We start from the raw sequence: 17592 nt of genomic DNA, 5'->3' as shown, positions 1-17592 counted from the left end.
TTTCAAAAAAAATTATAACTGCTTTTATAAATACACTAGTTATAATGAAAAAAAAATATTACAAATACACTGCTTTTACTTTACTTTGAATATATCTAACCAAACAAAAGAAACAGTTCTCTTGTGTTTACTTTGCACACAGCCAAACAACTTCAAAGTATTTAGAATGCACTACATTTACTTTACACTGCATTTACTTTACACTGCGTTTACTTTGCAGGCAACCAAACAGCCCCTAAGACAAAGAGGAGACCAGGAGGTAGAGACTAAAAGGGAAAAGTGAGAATGCCTCCCGTAGAACCTGTTTGAGCTGGTTAGAGGGTATGGGAAGAAGCATGAGGAGGTGGAGCATGAACAAAGGGGTGCTGAATTTGAGAGGAGATGGGTAGAATTCGAAAAGGAAAGAGGTGATTATGATCAAAGGGGGGATGGAATTGAAAGGGGAGGGACTTATTATAATCCAAGGGGTGCTGAATTTGAAAGGAAACTGTGGGAATTTGATGAAAGGCTTGGGTATGAGCATAGAAGGGATGATTGGAACACTTGGGGGGAACCACCCCCTTGGGTAAGGGGAGATTATGAAGGGAACAGAGGTGATATGAGGGAGAGGAAGTTGAAGATGCCTATTTTTGAGGGAAAGGATGCCCATGGATGAATCTATACGGTGGAAAGGTACTTTATCGTCAACAGGTTGACGGAGGGGTAGAGACTGATGGCAGCCGGGATGTGCTTGGAAGGGAAAGCTTTAGCATGGTACCAGTGGAGGGATACGAGGAGACTAATAAGGACCTGGAGGGAGTTTAAGGACTGCCTATTGGAACGTTTCTAAACCAGCAGGGGAGGGGACTTCTACGAGCAGTTCTTCTCTTTGATGCAGACGGGGATAGTGATGGAGTACCGCGAGCAATTTGAGTACCTTGCCAGTCGATTGGATCGGCTTCCAGAGACTATACTGGAGAGGAACTTTATGAAGGGACTGAAATCAAAGATCCGCGTAGCAGTCAGAGTGATGTGATCTCGGGACTTGGGAGAGTCTATGGACCTAGCTCAGTTGGTGGAGGATCAGAGGCACCTGAAAAAAAGAGGAGGCAGTAGATCAGGAGGCTCGTATAGGATGAACACCACCTTTTTGGCACCCAAGGAGCCAACACCGAGTACTCTTAAGGAGACTTCGAAGGAAAAGTCTGCTGGAGAAAAACCTGGTGACACTTTCAAGAAGCTCACAAAAACATAATTACAAGAGAAGAGGGCGAAGGGGATCTGTTTAAGATGTGACGAGATGTATACGTCAGGGCATAGGTGTAAGCACCGAACTCTTCAGATTCTTATCGTTTGTGATGAAGAAGGAATGGAGGAGGGTGTCGTCTTTCCACCTTGCGGACAAGGTGGATTTTTTGGAGGGTAGTATTGTTAGACCGTTCTATTGGACCGGTCCAGCCGGTCCGGCGGGACCGGCTTAGGCGGAATAGAGGCGGAAATCTCCGCCTCTCATGTACGTCATTCGGAGTGTAGGAGTAAAAAAAAAGCATTTTAGGAAGGATTTTTAAGGGAGTTAGGAGGGATATTTGAATGTAGGGACTGTTTAGAGATTTTCTTTTGAATTGTATGATTAAATAGTTTGTTTTCCTAGGGTTAGGGCATCTTGAATTTGGCTAAAATTTGAGATCTCTGAGGTTTTCTTTGGGCTCTAGCGGCGTCTAAAGATTGGGATTGATCGATCCTCCTCTCGAATAGAGGATCAATTGTATCTTGGTATTTTTTGTTCCCTTTCATCAAATAATACAAACTATCTACTAATTTCGTGATTTTGCATGGATTTGTGGAGAAATCTCGTTATTTTCCGAAGATTGATAGGAAATACTTGAGATCTACAAGTGTTTCCTATCAGAAAACAGTTCCGGAGTATTTACATTGCAGACAACCAAATAGCACTAAAGTATTCTAAAAACACTGCATTCCTTTTTTAGGCAACCAAATAACCCCTAAGAGAACAAACAAATTTGAATCCATAACAGGATGATCAAGTAAAGGTATCAATAAGAATACATATATTAACATAAGCTTACATTTACTCTGAAATTAAGTTTGCTACAATTATATAGCTCGTAGCTTTAAAAAGGTCTCTAAAGTTGAAAAATATGCTTTTCATTACCTCTCCAATATCCCATTCCTTTAACCAGATCGTGTCATCAGCACCTATATCTTGCTTGTCCCTAGAATTAGAAAACAAAGTATTCTTCAGTCAGAAAATAATGCTTAATAAAGTCCCAACACAGCATCGTATTCTATCTTAACCACGTATAATTATGATAAACAAAATTTTTTCAAAAGAGGCTAGCTAGCATGGTTGCTCTCTTTTATGAGAGAGATTATTTTTTCCATTATTTGCAGCTTCATTAGATAAAGAAGATCAGGAATCTCAATCACAAACCCTACAGGAACGCGCAGCTCCAACTCTACCCAACACAAGCCAAATTACATGGAAAAAAACTTGAGTTATATCATAGTTAGGATTGCAAACTTTGACTAGAGAGGTTATTGATCAAATTTGAAAATAATCTCTTTGCTATGCAAGTTTAAGGCCAAGACCGCAATATAGAGTCAACCTCTTGCACTGCGTGCACAATTTTTACCCATATGTATTAGGAATGTCAAGAAAAATTGTGCAAAACGCCTTAGCAAAATTTTAAGATGTAGTTTCAAAACTCTACACCTAAAGCAATATTCATATACAATGCATCTCCATGTTTAGTGTAACTAGACTTATTCTTTCGATCATTTAAGGTGGATTCAGCATAAATCTATTTGAACTAGCAAAAAACAAAACAAAATTCCGCTTGCATTCAGAAAAAAACAAAACGTTTCACTGATTTGAATTGTTATGAGAAAATGAATAATGTAAATTATCATGGAAAGCACAAAGTTCCTCTCCCCAACCTAGCATAAAAACCAACACCACCACCATCATCATCACCATTATCATTAGCCATATTCACAATTGGCCTTATGAAGTTTCCTTCATCATTTCTTCCTATTGAATGCTACATAATATACATTAATAAAATTTGCATAAATACTTGTACACTTTTATTTATGTTATCCTTTGTCTGGCTCTCATATTTCCTTATACTTTTGCGTACATATTATTTATCCATTTTATTAGGGTATCTTCATCTTTACTATTTTTAATAATTACTACTCCCATCATCTCTCCAAAATAATCATTTCTTTCTTAGTTTTATCACACATCCATGTCAGCTTTTTTATTTGTATAAAACTCAATTTGGAAGCCAATGATACTTATAGATTATATTCCTGTTATGTTATGTGTCCATTAATGGGAAAACTTGCTTCCATTCTATTGTTCCTTTTGCGAGGCTAGCCAAATAGGTACTAGTCCAACTTACCCTGCAGCTGCCTGGTTAGGTGCACTTTGAACAGCTTTAGGTCCATCAAGAGACCCTGATGATTGATTACTGCTGCTGCTAAAAAATTGAGGGATTGAACGTAAGGGGGCTTGCTCAGTTCCCATAGCCATGAAACCATTGGTGATGTTGGACTTGCTTGGTCCTGGTGAACTTCCAAATTGTTGCAATCGCGGTTCACCAACAAATGTTCCTGCAACAACCTAAAGTATGAATCTCGTATCAACCAGTTAAAATGAAATAAAGCAGTGTCTGCAGGTATGCAAAAACCATTGGTTCTTCCAGAGTTGCTTGGTCCTGGTGAACTCCCAAATTGTTGCATTGGTAGTTGCCCACCGACAGTTCCTGCAAAAGTCAGAAGCATGAATATCATGTCAACCGGTAAATATGGAAATAAAGCTGAATCTACAGGTTTGTATAAATCGAAAATCATAATCATTCGCTAGAAATTGAGCAAAGACGAATTATTTTATAGTTGATTATTTAGCTTAACTTTGTAATCAGAGTAATAAACTAGGGATACAAGGCTTTTATCCTCGGTTTTGGTTTCAGTTTGGACATGCTACATTAGCTTTAGATTCAATCATTTAGGTGCTCATTTTCGGTATTATTCTTTTAATAATCTTTAATAACTCAAGATTCAAAACATCTAAAATATAGATCCCATTCAATTGTAATTTTAGAATTAAAAATTATTTTAATTAAGAGAAAATGATCAAAATAGTCCTTTGACTTTTTATGAAGAATCAAAAAGATCTCCAATTATATTAAACAACAATTTTGGTCCATCAAATCTTTTAAAAGGAATCAAAATAGTCTCAAGGTGGGATTATTTTGGTTCATCTTTAAGGAGTTGAGGATCATTTAATATAGTTGAAGACTATTTTAATCTTTCATAAAAAGTCAATAGACCATTTTGATTCTTTTCACTTTTCATTAAGAACAATTTCTATATGCAAGAAACAAAGTACAAGTTCAGTTAACAAGCATAAATAGAACATCATAGAGGGTGGGTAAGGTGGGCTGATAGTGGGCTGTTCGGTTAGGATTAGATCAAGGCTGTTCGGTTAGGAGCAGGGGGGGCTCAGGCCATGAGAAGGAGATGGGTGAGGGAGGTCAGGCAGCTCGTGTGAGGAGATGTGGTCAGATGCAGGCTTCGTAAGTGGTTATAGTGGAGAGGAGAGGGCTCTGAGTGATTCGGTCATTTGCTATACGTGAATGAAAGGAGGCTTGAGGGAGAGAGACCCAACTACAGGTGGTCGGTGATGGCTTGAGAGCTGGAGTCGGACAGGACTGGCGGTGTGAGCTAGAGTCGGAACGGAACTTAGCAGCTTCTTATAGGGGTGCAAACGAGTCAAATCGAGCTTGAATCACGAGACAAATCTCGCGCTCGAACTTGAGTCAAGCTCAAAAGGCGAGCTCGGCTTGTGTCACTGAAAACAAGCTCACAAGCCTTCCACGGTTCGAGGTCCGCTTCCACGGTTCGTAGTTCACACATGCGGCGTAGCCAATTCCCGCCTTCAGTGTTTCACACTTCACATGCTCAGCCGATTCCGTTCTTCCGCGTTTCGCAGTTCACAGCTCGAGAGTCACGAGCCTTCCACCTCTCGTGTAAAATCGGGTGGTTCAATGACCATCCCACATATAATCGAGCCGTGATAATCCAACGGGTTAGAAATTCTACTCAAGCTTGACCTCGAAACTCGATAAGCTCAAATCACGTACTCGAGTCAGCTCATGAATCAGCTTGACTCGCCACAAGTCAACCAATGTTCATAGGGATCCTTAAACACATAGATTAAGAGTTCTAACCATTGGATCGACCTTTTATGGCCCTTAGATTATAGTTAGTGTGCCTAATCTACCTCTGCTTGTCGTCGATCCCTCTTATTGCTAGATTTTTATAGAAGTATATATATATATTTCTATACTTCGTACATAATCAAAAGATTAAATTCAAAATAATTTTTTTCTGCTTTTTACTTTTCTACGTTTACTAGATTAATTTAAATAAATCTGATGAGGACATCAACAGACGATATCGACGGGTCTATCAGCATAGGAATCGTAGATTGATGGCTACGATTCACAGTCTTTATTTTTGATGTATTTATGTATTGTAGTTTATTTATATGCTAGTTACATTTGTATCCTTTCTTTTGAGATTGCTTGAGTTGTGGTCCAAGGGGCATTTTAGTAATTGTTATTTTATTTTCTAGACCTATATATTGTGGCATCTTCTAATGTAAAAGGATGATAAATGAAATTTGAAATATTTTTCTTGTTTGATATCTTTGTGAGTTCTTGAGAGAAGAAACCCTAGGAGAGGGTCTTGCAACACCCGTCAGCCACCGATGAATTCTGGGACTCGCGTTCGTCATCATTCTTCCCCTTCACACCCGGCCAAACCACTCTCCTTTCTCCCACCACCAGCCAACCCCTCCCTATTTCCCAAAACTAACGGCACCCAGCCCCTTTTTCCCATCACCCGCTGTCCCCTCCCCATCTCTCTCAAGCCGCCGGCCACCTGCTCCATTCCAGCCATAGGCCTCATTTTCCCCCATTGAATCTACAATCAATTAGCCTTTACCACTTTCCTCTTTTGGGATTTATTAATTTGGGAAAGACTATAAATTCAAATTCAAATTAGTTTGAATTTCAAATCATCCCAATTAATATAATGCTCTCTTAGGAAGCTAGCAAATTAATCCTCCAATCTGAATTAATGTTAGATTTATTTCTTAATCTTCATTAATTGCTTGGGTCCCAAATACAATGCATCTAGACACCTTTCCCCCTCTCTTATGGTTGGCCTCCCTTTCTCTCTCCTTTCCATTATTTCTTTCCTCAAATGAAGCCCCAATTAAGTATCTAATTGATACTCTCCCCCTCTTAATTTACCTCTTGATTTTGAAATTCAAAATCTAAATTTTGATATTTCAAATTAGGAAAATCTGAAGCCTAATTCACATTTTAGTTTTTCTACAACCCGTATCCTAAAGCCTAAAGCTCACCCTTGGCCTAAGCCCATCCCCTCCTCATAAGGCCGACCACCACTCTCCTCTACCCTCCCTTTCTCAAATCACCGGCCTACCTTTGATCCACCAAAGGAAGCTTCTTGTTCATGGATGGCCGATCCCGACGTTGATCTCAGGTTCGTATATGATGACCAAAGAAGGACGTACATTCTTCGATCTACCTTCTTCGATTTGAACTTGAACGTCGACGACTCTGTGGAAGGTTACATTGACCGCATCACCTTCACGTTGGCACCGTCAATTGAGGAACACCTCCCAATCGGATCGTGATAGATTATGGGACGTCCACCAATCCATCCGTCGCCGGCAACCTTTCCATCAATGAAGATCTTAGGCTTCTTCTTCCTAGTGGTGATCTCTTTTCTAGTGTGGAGTATCTTCTTCCGCTAACCCCAAGAGTGAATGAGTGAAAAGGTCCTCAAGGTGAACCTCTTATTATTAAATTGTGGATTTTTGTTATGCGCTCATAATACTTACTCTTGTCATTGAAGTTTGATTGAATTGTCTTGGTTAATCTAAAGTGTAGTTCTTGCCTAAGCAAGTTGAAAACTACGAATTTCTCAAATCCTTCTTTGTTGTAAATGATAATTTTATATTGGGAAGTTTTGAACAATTGTTCTTCTTAATTTCGTGTTAACTCCTAGTAGTTTCACATCAAAACCAATATGAATAATTTCTAGCATAGGTTCTCTACATAGTTCCCCTTTTACCACTTCATCGAATTAATCTTAATCCTTATCCAAAAGCCAAAAAGAGCTCAATGTATCCTTCTTTCTCATTCAATCATATAATGCGGCATAAGGAGTTGATACGAGCTCGATGAAATCCTTTTAGGGGTTGTTTGTTTGATGTATCAGGAGTGTAGAATAGAATAAATATAGAGGTAGTAAATTTTTAGTGTTTTAAAGTATTTCTCTAACGTGGTTTAAATACCTCCAACCACTCATTTTTTATGAGTTTGAAACCAGTTCTAATTAAGTGAGCTCCAAATATATAATTTCCTCGCAATCTCCAGCTCTCCCTTTGTTCGTGAACTCTAGTATCCCCTTGCTCGATAATGAACTATGGCTCTCCCCTGCTCATAAATTCCAGCGTCCCCTGCTTACACATGACTTCAGCCTTTCCTACGAAACCTTTAGCATCTTTGTGCTCGCTCATGACCTCTAGCTATCCCCACCTGCACAAACTCTGTATCTAATTCCTTCCTAACATTAAAATCTGCTTATGGTCGTACATGCATAATCTTGTGCTTGAGAAGTTCATGTGTCATTAGTGCAAAGTTTTAATAGATAGCAGGTAAGTACTATGAGCTACATTTGTGTAAAGCTTGTAAGCAAACCGGGAAGCTCACTGATCAACCAAAAAAAGAGCTTACAATTCAGAACAGCTTGGTATGTGCTATCAAAAGAATTTCTCTTAATAGTCCATAATATTCAAAAAAGTTAAAAAAAAAAAACCTTCAATTTTTAGTCTCTTGGACCTTGGGATTTAGTTACCTAGCAATATTTTTTTATGTTCTTACTGCAATAAATAGAATATTGTTATAGAATGAATCTATAGGAAAGAGGAAAAGAAAAGAATATTGATTATCTACTTTAAAAACGAGACAGGAAATAATGAAGATCTTACCAGAAGCACCAAATTTCATCTCAGATCCACCTGAAATTTGACTTGCAATTTTGGGAAAGCTTGGCTGAGTAAAAACAGTATTTGACGGAGTTCCTGATATCAGGCTTCCAGAACTGAACAAAAATATTTTAAGTAAACAACCACAAATGCTGCTCTTTCTATCTTTTTATTATTAACGTGGAATCAATTTCAGGCAGAGGATGCCATACCTCATGAAAGGTGCAACACTAGCTGATGTTCCAAGCTGACTAAAACTTGAAAATGTAGGTGGTTTATTACTCAAAGGACTGACAGTCAAAGTGTTACTACTAATGGAAAATTGATTCACTGCAGTAGGACCAGAGCTTCGTATTACATACGGACTCCGAAGTAGATTATCAAATTCAGCTACCTTTGAATTCCATAAGTTTCTCTCCCTTTCGACCTGCAATAAGAACAACGCCATATTCAACTACATGCTGTATGATGTTTCATCAACGATTCATAAATGAAAATAGTAGATAGATATCCATCAATTTCAGGGTAACCTCTAAACGCAATTGTAACAAGATATACTGTGAATAATAGATTTTCAAATTACCTAGTATTAGATCCAGTAATCAGATTGACCATGAGAGAGAGTTTAGAAGAAATCAAAAGTATATAGATTAAAATTTTGACAGTCTGATCTATTAATGAAAATTACCAATAATGGTAGTTCCTCGATTGCATTACTGAAAATGAAAAACAAGTGATTAGGAGTATGTTTGGCATTTGCCACAAAGCTAATTTAAACTCCACATCTCCATCACCCCCACCATTAATGATGGGGTTGAAGTTGAATAAGTGCACAAAATTTTCTTGGAAGTATTCACAAGACTCACATGTAGGGGTGCCAAAAATTGACACGACCTCATATGGCACTAAAATTTCACAAAAGTGATATCATCAAAAAAAAAAAAAAGCAAATAATGAAAAGGGGATTAGATCTTGAGGATGATTCAACAGATTTACCACGAATGTGTTTTGGGCAACAAATAGCTAAGAGATCAAAGAAATAGAAAATATTGAAATTTTGACAATCAAATCTATTGATGAATATTAAAAATAATGATTATTCCCACATCGCATCATCAAGAATAAACAAGTCACCCAGAGTTCACAGCTGAAGACATTGTTGAACGGACACCTGATAAATAAGATCAGGAGGCAGAAAATATCAATAACTGGATGAAGATAATGTGGGCAGCAAGGATGGCATGGTTGAACAATCCATGGAGTCTTATATGTCCAGGCCACCTTGATAAGGATTAATTTACTTATAAATAAGAATATATCCTGAATTAGAAGATCAATCCAATCCTCTCAAATCTTCTCTCCCTATCTTCCAACTGAAAATCCAATTTAGCATCACAAACCCTAACTCCTCCCTTACCACTGCCACCCCTAGCTTGCCAGCTACTACTAGTGCCGCCAATTACCATTACTGCCCACTTTCACTGCCTGCAAGCTTTCAGAACAGCCATCTTTGCACTCTGCTTTCCTACTGCTGCCACCAGGAGATCTTCGGGTGCAAGTCGAGCCTTGTGACAAGGTAAAAAGTTTCTGGTGGTTGTTCTGGCAAAACTATAATATTAAAGCAATCTGTGGTATAAGGGAACTTGTTGTCCGATAACAAGAAAAAAAATTTACTTCGAGTTATCTGTATTTTAATTAATAGATCATTAGGATTCTATTAGAGAAATTATGGTACTATTTAAGTTGTGCAAATAAACCATTAATTATAACACAATGAAATGAGATACACTCAGCTGGTAGAGGAAAGGAGTTAGTGAGGAGAAATAATAACAGCAATAAATCACCATTCAGCTTACAATTGACTGCAGTGGTAACCCTCTTTTTGCATCCTCATATGCATTTGCACGCAATTCTTCATAACTAATATCACCAACAATATCACATGGAAGACTGAAAACAAAGCACACAATCAGAAGCAAATTAAACATCATCATATGACAATTTCCAAACAATAAGTGAATGGAATAAAATTCATACTGTACCATATTATTTTTAAAAAATTTCTAAGAGCATAATTTGTCTAAAGTTGCTGCATAAAAAAGTATAAAACTCACACATCGCATGATATTAAAGCTCTTCAATATTATCTTCCTTACTATTTCCAGTGGCCATAACAAGTAAGCTTCCAAAGAGGTGCCTCATTTTTTAGATCCTCTATTATTTGACGTTTACATGACTCGGGATCTGTACACCTATATGATCAAAAACAAAAATTGTTTGAAAAATCTTACTAGCAAGAAAAACATAAATGTAATGCAGGCAAAGGGCGGAAGGGGTGTTATCCTTGAGCTATATAAGGAAAACTTACTCATGAACGGCTGCTTGTTTTTGAGTATCTGTTTCTTGAGAGGACGTAGAGTTTGTTGTAGCTGTGGGCCGGATCCACTTATTTTCAAACAGCTGGCCCAAAAAGCACGATATTAGTATAAATGAAATCACACATATAAAGAGCAGACTTGTCGATAAATAATATTCTGATAATAAAATTTACATTAAAGAACGGAAAAATCTTGTATTGTACGTTGAGAAATTCACTACAAAGCAGCAAGAAGACCAACCTTAGAAGGATTTTGATTTCTAGCAACAAAATTGTTCACTCCACTCAACTGGGTAGTATCCTGAACCCCAAATCCAAATGTATTGGGCTTTGGTTGCTGACTGGCTCGTGAAAACTGTGAAGAGCTTTGGGAGCCAAATCCAAAAGGATTGGACCTTGTTTGTGGCTGGGTAAGATGGAGAAACTTACAACGGTCTCCATACTGACAACTAGACAGAAGTGATGCAAGCGCATGAGTTTTCAAAGTTCAAAAAAAGGTTATGATTGTGTATGTTCTAATATATATTAAAAAAATTAAGGACAATATTATAAAAGTTCCAATGAAGGGTGAAAGATAAATATTCAATTGAAAGCAAATGCAATCTCAAAACAAAATAAAATCACTTAAAGCACAAAATTAAATACATTTTAATGGAGAAGGAAGTACAAGAATAGCAAATTACGATAATATGAACTGAGACCCATGTTTGTGTGTTTGTACCATGCTTGAGTATTATTGAATTTGCTAGTTACAAGAAAAAGGCTATTTTGCACAAATAAAAGAACAATCCGGTAGAAGTAAGAAACCATATAACATGGCTCTTGTTAAACAGAACAGTTATCACTTCTTTTACCATTTATTAGCCTCTGTCAAGCAATATGGATGAAGAGCATCAGCCTAGCAGCTGATAGCATACTTGTGACCATCATCTCAAGTCAGACTATAATGAGGTGATTAACTGCTGAAGACTCTCAGCTCTTCCTAATGATATTCAATTCCCCATTGTTGCTGAACCATTTCCTTGGTTCTGCAAACTGCAACTGCATCATAGAGAGAAATTCTTTTGGTGGGGGCTTTTAAAGGATGCTATTCCCACCAACAAATGGCTGCTTAGAAGAGGACTTACTTCATCAATGTATTGACAATTGGGTTACCAACTAGAGGAAAATACATAATATGACAACTGTGGTTGATCGAAATATTCAAAGTTCAGGCCAGATGGGCCCTTACAATACCAACATTTTCCAACTTTCATGATCTCCTTGCAGAATTCAGCCTGCTTAAGAAATCTGACATTGCATGAGCTTGAATTTATTGTGCGGCCATTCACCAAAACTGGAGTAATCATAATGCCACTAAACACAACCAGCCAAAAGCAACTCCAACTATTTTGGCGGCAACAATTCTTAAGGCCTTAACTAAGCCATGGACTTCTCATTTCCAAGAGCAATGGAGCACTACTTGGCCCTCATTAGCCATTCTCAACTTCATTGTGGATTCCCCACCCCAAATCATGGTGGATTAAAGCCAATATTGTCATATTGATGGAGCTCTCCTTCCCTCTCACAAAGTTGGACTCGGTTGATGATGAGGGCAGTTTTATAATGGCGGCTGGCACTGCTTGGGAGCATTGGGATAGCACAATGGTTGAAATGCAAGAAGTTGTCTTTCTTAAGCACTTTATTCAACTATGGATATATGAGACTAAGGGCATTATTATTGAGGGTGACAATTATAGTGATGAGGACATCGCTCAGAGATTCAAACACGTGTACCGGCGACAGAATCGTAGATCGACGGCTACGATTCAGCATCTTTACTTTTGACGCATTATGTTTTATTTAGTCTTGTTGTATGCATTATGTTTTATTTAGTTTTGTTATTTTCCAATTTTATCCCTATGGGGAGTGTCTTGTTATTGTAGCCCGGAGGGAAAGTTTGTAATTTTCCTTTTTCATGTTCGAGGTCTATATATAGTGGCCCTATGTGTTGTAGTAGAATGATGAATGATTAATGAAAAATTTTCTTTGCTTCTTCTTCTTGTGTGAGCACTAGAGAAGGGAGAGAGAGAGCTCGATGTGAGCAAGCGCAATACCCACCAGTCGTCGGAAGAGTCCACGGCTCGTGGTTCCATTTATTTCAATTTGTTTTATTCTTTCCTCCCCATTCCACCCACCGACCCCTCCTAGCTCTTCCACCCTGGCCATCCTCCCCACCTAAATTCTCTCCCAAATTCCACCACCTCAAGCCCCAACCGATGGCCCAAGCCCCTCTCCTCCAACCCGACCCCAACTCCTCTCCACTTCCCCTTGCCGCCGCCCCTCACATGGCTCCTTACCATTATGATGACTCCAAACATCATCATGGCTCCTTAGATTGAGTCAGGCAAGATAGGAAAGTTTTTCATCATTTGAAATTAAAATTTGAATTTAAAAAACTTTCCTAATTTGCAAAGTTCCAAATAAGGAAAATTTTTAAATTTCAATCCGATTTAATTTTAAATTAAAGATGGTCATTTATTCTCTTTCCTATTTGGCAAACCTCATTTGGAAACTTGTTAAAATCTTCCCCATACCCCTCCATCCCACTTGAATTTGAATTCAAAATTCAATAAATCCCACCAATTTCACTTAAAATCTGAAATTAATTTCAGATCTTGGTTAAAACTTTCCCCTCCCTTTTTCTAACCTAATCCAAGCACTCATACAAACCGCCCCTTCCCCTTCTCCCCACCATGACCGCCTCTCTTTCGCTTGCATCCCCTCCATTGGAAAACTTTAGCTCTCTAATGAAACTTGACACCAAGAGAAGAAGACAAACGCCTCTCTCATTCTCATCGTCCTTGATGCATGGCCGATCCTGAGGTCAACCACGGCTTCGCTTACAACGCCCGAGGGGACATCAACATTCTCTGATACCCTTTCTACGAGCCCGACTGGGAATACGACGAATCGGTGGAAGACTACGTCAACTGAATCCTCTACTGCTTAGCGGAGACAATTGACCTTCAAAAACCTACGACGCATTGGCTTCTCATTGGGAAATCTACCCCTTCTCCATCCTCGGCTACCTCTCCATCAACAAAGGCCGTCAGTACTATCTTCCTAGTGGTAGTCTCTTTCCTCATATGCTTCGTCTTCACCTGCTAACCCCTAAAGAGTGATTGAGTGAGAAGGAATTCTAAGTGACTATATCTTGATGTTACACTATGATTCTTGTTTACTTGCTATTAGCATTATTATTTTGTTTCGTAGTTATTGTGATTGTCTTGTTATCCTACTTGTAACTTTTGTCATCACTTAATCTTTTATTGAAAATTCTACGAGTTTGAATTGAGTGAAGCATAAGTTCTTAAATAGCAAAGTTCATGTTCAATATTTATTGTTAAAACCTAAGCAACTCTTGCCGCATGTTTGTTTCACATCATATAGTCTCCTTAACTTCCTCCGACAAAGCTTCCAACCAAATAGGTGGCATTCCCTACCCTTTCAAACTCCAGATCTAGGTTTCCTTATTTAATTTCAGCAGATTATCTTCCAGTATAATCCACTGCAACAAAGTTGCAGATATTTGTGCATGCTAGGTTTAAGATGTTCTTTTGTACAGATCAAAAATAGATGTAGAAACAATCTTCCTTCTTCGTTTTTGCATTAGTTGAAGAAATATGGAGATGGTGTTTTGCGCAGCTAGTTATACTTTTGGTATATTAATGGTTTAGTAATGAAAGCAATATGCACATTTCAGTAATGAGTCATGGAAAGCTCAAAGCAATTGCTGTCGGTCTCCTTGATCGCATTTAGTTTTTAGTGGAAAAAGATAAACTCTTAATTGCCATTTTATGTAAAGATTTATAAATTTTTCAATTAAAATTTATCCCAATTGTCTACGCAATTGTTTGTGATATTGAAAAATTAATTTATTTTTCATATTATATTTTTTTATCTTTTTTTTCTTCAACTGTAATTTTGTAAAAGAAGAAAGTACATGGAGCATCGGGCCCAAACACAGGATAGATAAAATATCTCACCTTTGAAAAAATTTGTTTTTGATTGACACATAAATGAAAATTCAAACCTTACCTCTTAATTATCAATCATCTAAAAAAATTAGATATTGTCCACCTGTTGATCCTCTCGAAACATGTCATATGATGGAATATACCATCAAAAGCTTTTGCTTGTTAAAATAAATATCTATGGAAACTTAGTCCTTAGAAAAAAATTTGTATAAGAATGCCCTAACCAAAAAATAGTTAGGATGAGCTTTGCAGTATTAGTATTACTATGAGATAGGGGTGTAAGTGAGCCGAGCCAGCTCGCGTCACAAGCCTGCTTGAGCTCGACTCATTAATGAACTTGTGAGCCGAGCTTATAGAGCCGCGAGCTCGAGCTCGAGTTCAAGCTTGATGAGGCTTGGCTCATGAGCTAGCGAGCTGGCTCGAATCATCTTTTAAATAATTATTATTTATATTTAAATGTTTAAAATAAAATTAATAATTATAGTGCACATAATAAATGTAATATATATATATATATATAATGTTTCTAAAGCATAGCTTTCATTTTAAAAGACAACAATGAGTACAGGTGTAGCTTATAAGGCATTAAAACATATAGCTTTTAAGGCAAATAAAAAGCTCTAAAGGCTAATTAAAGCATACAACTTTTATTCTAAACTGGTTCTTCTTCTGCCTGTTCTTCTACTTCCGCCCGCAACCCGCCTTCTCATTATTTTTTCAGCAAACTCATGAGCCCCCAATTACTACCATGAGCCAAGCTCGAGCTCGCCTCCTGAGCTCGAGTTAGGCATGACTCAAGCTCGACTCATTTACATCCATGCTTTGAGATGAGTGCAATAAATAATTAATTTGTATTGCACTCATCTTAAAATAAATTTGAGGGCTTCAAGGCTCATCCTAACTGAAAATTTTGTCAGGTTATCCTGACCCTAACTTTTTTTTCCAACTTAATTATTAGTTTTCTTATAATCGAAGAAATGATCCAACTATTTTTACTCCCCATTCTACCAAATATGCTAATTGAGCTGCAACTAGTTACCTGTATTACAAACAATACATACTCTACAGTTGTAGGATAACTAAGTGCAAAGCTCTAAACATCAACATCAGTGCGCTCTAAATATTATAAAGGCACTGTACCAGTTGCAAGTTATGATACCTACAACAACAACAACAACATCAAGCCTTTATCCCACTATGTGGGATCGACTACATGAATCCTTTTTCTCCATTTGGTCCTATTACGAGTCAAATTCTCATTTAAATCTTATAAATAAATGTATTTTCTAATGTTTTCTAATAAAGTTTTTTTAGGTCTGCCTATACCTTTCTTAACATATGCAAAATCTAATACATCTACTCTCCTAAATGGGTCATCGGAAGGCTGTTATTTTATGTGACCAAACCATCTAAGGAGACTCTATATAATCTTATATGCCACTGGAGCTACTGCAACCTTGTCACATATATACTTGTTTTGTATCATGTCTCTAAGAGTAAAGTCACTCATCCACTCGAGCATCTCATCACTGCAACACTTAACTTAATATTATGCTTCTCTTTTAATGACCAACATTCTGCACCATAAAGAATTGCAGGTCTCACCACCATCTTATATAATTTTTCCTTAAATTTGAGAGAGACTTTTCACACAACAAGCCCGATGCATTCCTCCACTTCAACCATCCATCTTGAATTATAAATAATAATATCCCCATCTATTTCACCATCACTCTGAACAATAGACCCAAGATATAAAACTTGTGCTCATTATTATTAATGACCCAAGTTCCGATACCTATTGCAAAAAAAAAAAAAAAATGCCGACTCCCATGATCCTATCTTTGACCACCATTTCAACAGAATTCACCGAAACATATACACATCAACAATTATATTGTTCCAAAAAGGCCACACGTAAAGAGTTTAATTTTATAAAGTATAAATCATACAGGAAAGAAAAATAACAAAAATAGTTGTACGATTTCTAGATGTTTTAATTCTATTCTGCCCTAATTGGATGAAGCTAACAAGGAGAGAATACGGAAGTGATTCCACGCGTGCTAGTAAAACGCATGCACGGAAAAACGGAACTGAGGGTTTTAAACGGAGAAGGGTACCTTCCGCGTTGGAAATTTCTGCAGGGCTCCCGCCTTGGAATCATATCCTAGGTCTACGGGAGTCCACAAGCAGGGCGTCGAACTAGCTTTCAGTAAGTCTTATCAGTTGGCGGTTCTATAGGATGGGGCAATGGAGGAGGAAGGCCACATTAGCAGCCGAGACGGCCAAAGGCATATGAGGCTACAGCGAAGGAGAAAAGCAAAGGTGTAGACGGGGAGAAATAAAAGAGTAACAGACCTATTCATATTCATATTTATATAATAGATTAATATTCAAATTACAAAAAAATGTTATTATTAATTTATTAAAATTATAAATATATAATTTCATTAAATATATTTATTTTGATGTGATGTAGATATTAAGAAATTATATAATTAAATGTAAAAAAATTGATGCTGCATATTCAAATATTTAAAAATTTTATGATATTGCATATAATTTGCCTTAAAAAATTTTCATGCACTTAAACTCATGAATAAGCCCGCCAATTATGAAATCATTATCATCTATAAGTTAGTCCTAATCGTAAGCCTCGAGCTTCACCAATTATGTTTGCAAGCTCCCAACTTCCATGGTTGCATTTGCTCTTATTTGTGAGCCCCGACAAGCACCCATTATAATCAGAATTCTTGTTCTAGCACACGTCGTTGACCTAATTTCACGATTTTATTTCAAACATATTTGAAATTTAATCTCATTTAAATCACTTTTTTGTGTCTTCAATAAGTATTTAAAGAATACAAAAGAGAGTTAGTGAATTGATAATAGGGATAATTTGGTGGGAAATGCAACAAGAGTTCATCACATTTTTTAATGCTAACTCTTGAATTATCTTAAAGAAACTTCTCATTTAGAGTTGTATTGTGTATAGAAACAAATACTTATCCTCTACATACGTTTAAATCAATTAATTAATTATATAATAAGCTTTAGGTATTCTAAAAAATTGATAATGTATTATATGATATAAATTGAATTAATCA

At 37.2% G+C, this 17592-nt stretch overlaps 1 protein-coding gene across 1 annotated transcript; it reads right to left on the bottom strand.

Annotated features, from left to right (window-relative positions):
- Nucleotides 1-2152: 2152 nt before the first annotated feature.
- Nucleotides 2153-16826, bottom strand: LOC110106272 (zinc finger CCCH domain-containing protein 46; the record flags this gene model as incomplete). The annotated part of the gene is given in 10 exon segments (XM_020836105.2): nucleotides 2153-2213; nucleotides 3408-3618; nucleotides 3696-3770; nucleotides 8093-8205; nucleotides 8302-8516; nucleotides 9946-10039; nucleotides 10246-10341; nucleotides 10458-10549; nucleotides 10708-10915; nucleotides 16606-16826. Coding segments are annotated over 10 exon segments (1209 nt in total), but the record flags the coding sequence as incomplete, so codon positions are not given.
- Nucleotides 16827-17592: the final 766 nt, after the last annotated feature.

The sequence above is a fragment of the Dendrobium catenatum genome, unplaced genomic scaffold (assembly GCF_001605985.2).
Source record: "Dendrobium catenatum unplaced genomic scaffold, ASM160598v2 fragScaff_scaffold_1021, whole genome shotgun sequence".
Taxonomy (NCBI): domain Eukaryota; kingdom Viridiplantae; phylum Streptophyta; class Magnoliopsida; order Asparagales; family Orchidaceae; genus Dendrobium; species Dendrobium catenatum.
Note: the sequence above shows the minus strand (reverse complement) of the source record. Positions and strands in the feature narration are given on the sequence as shown.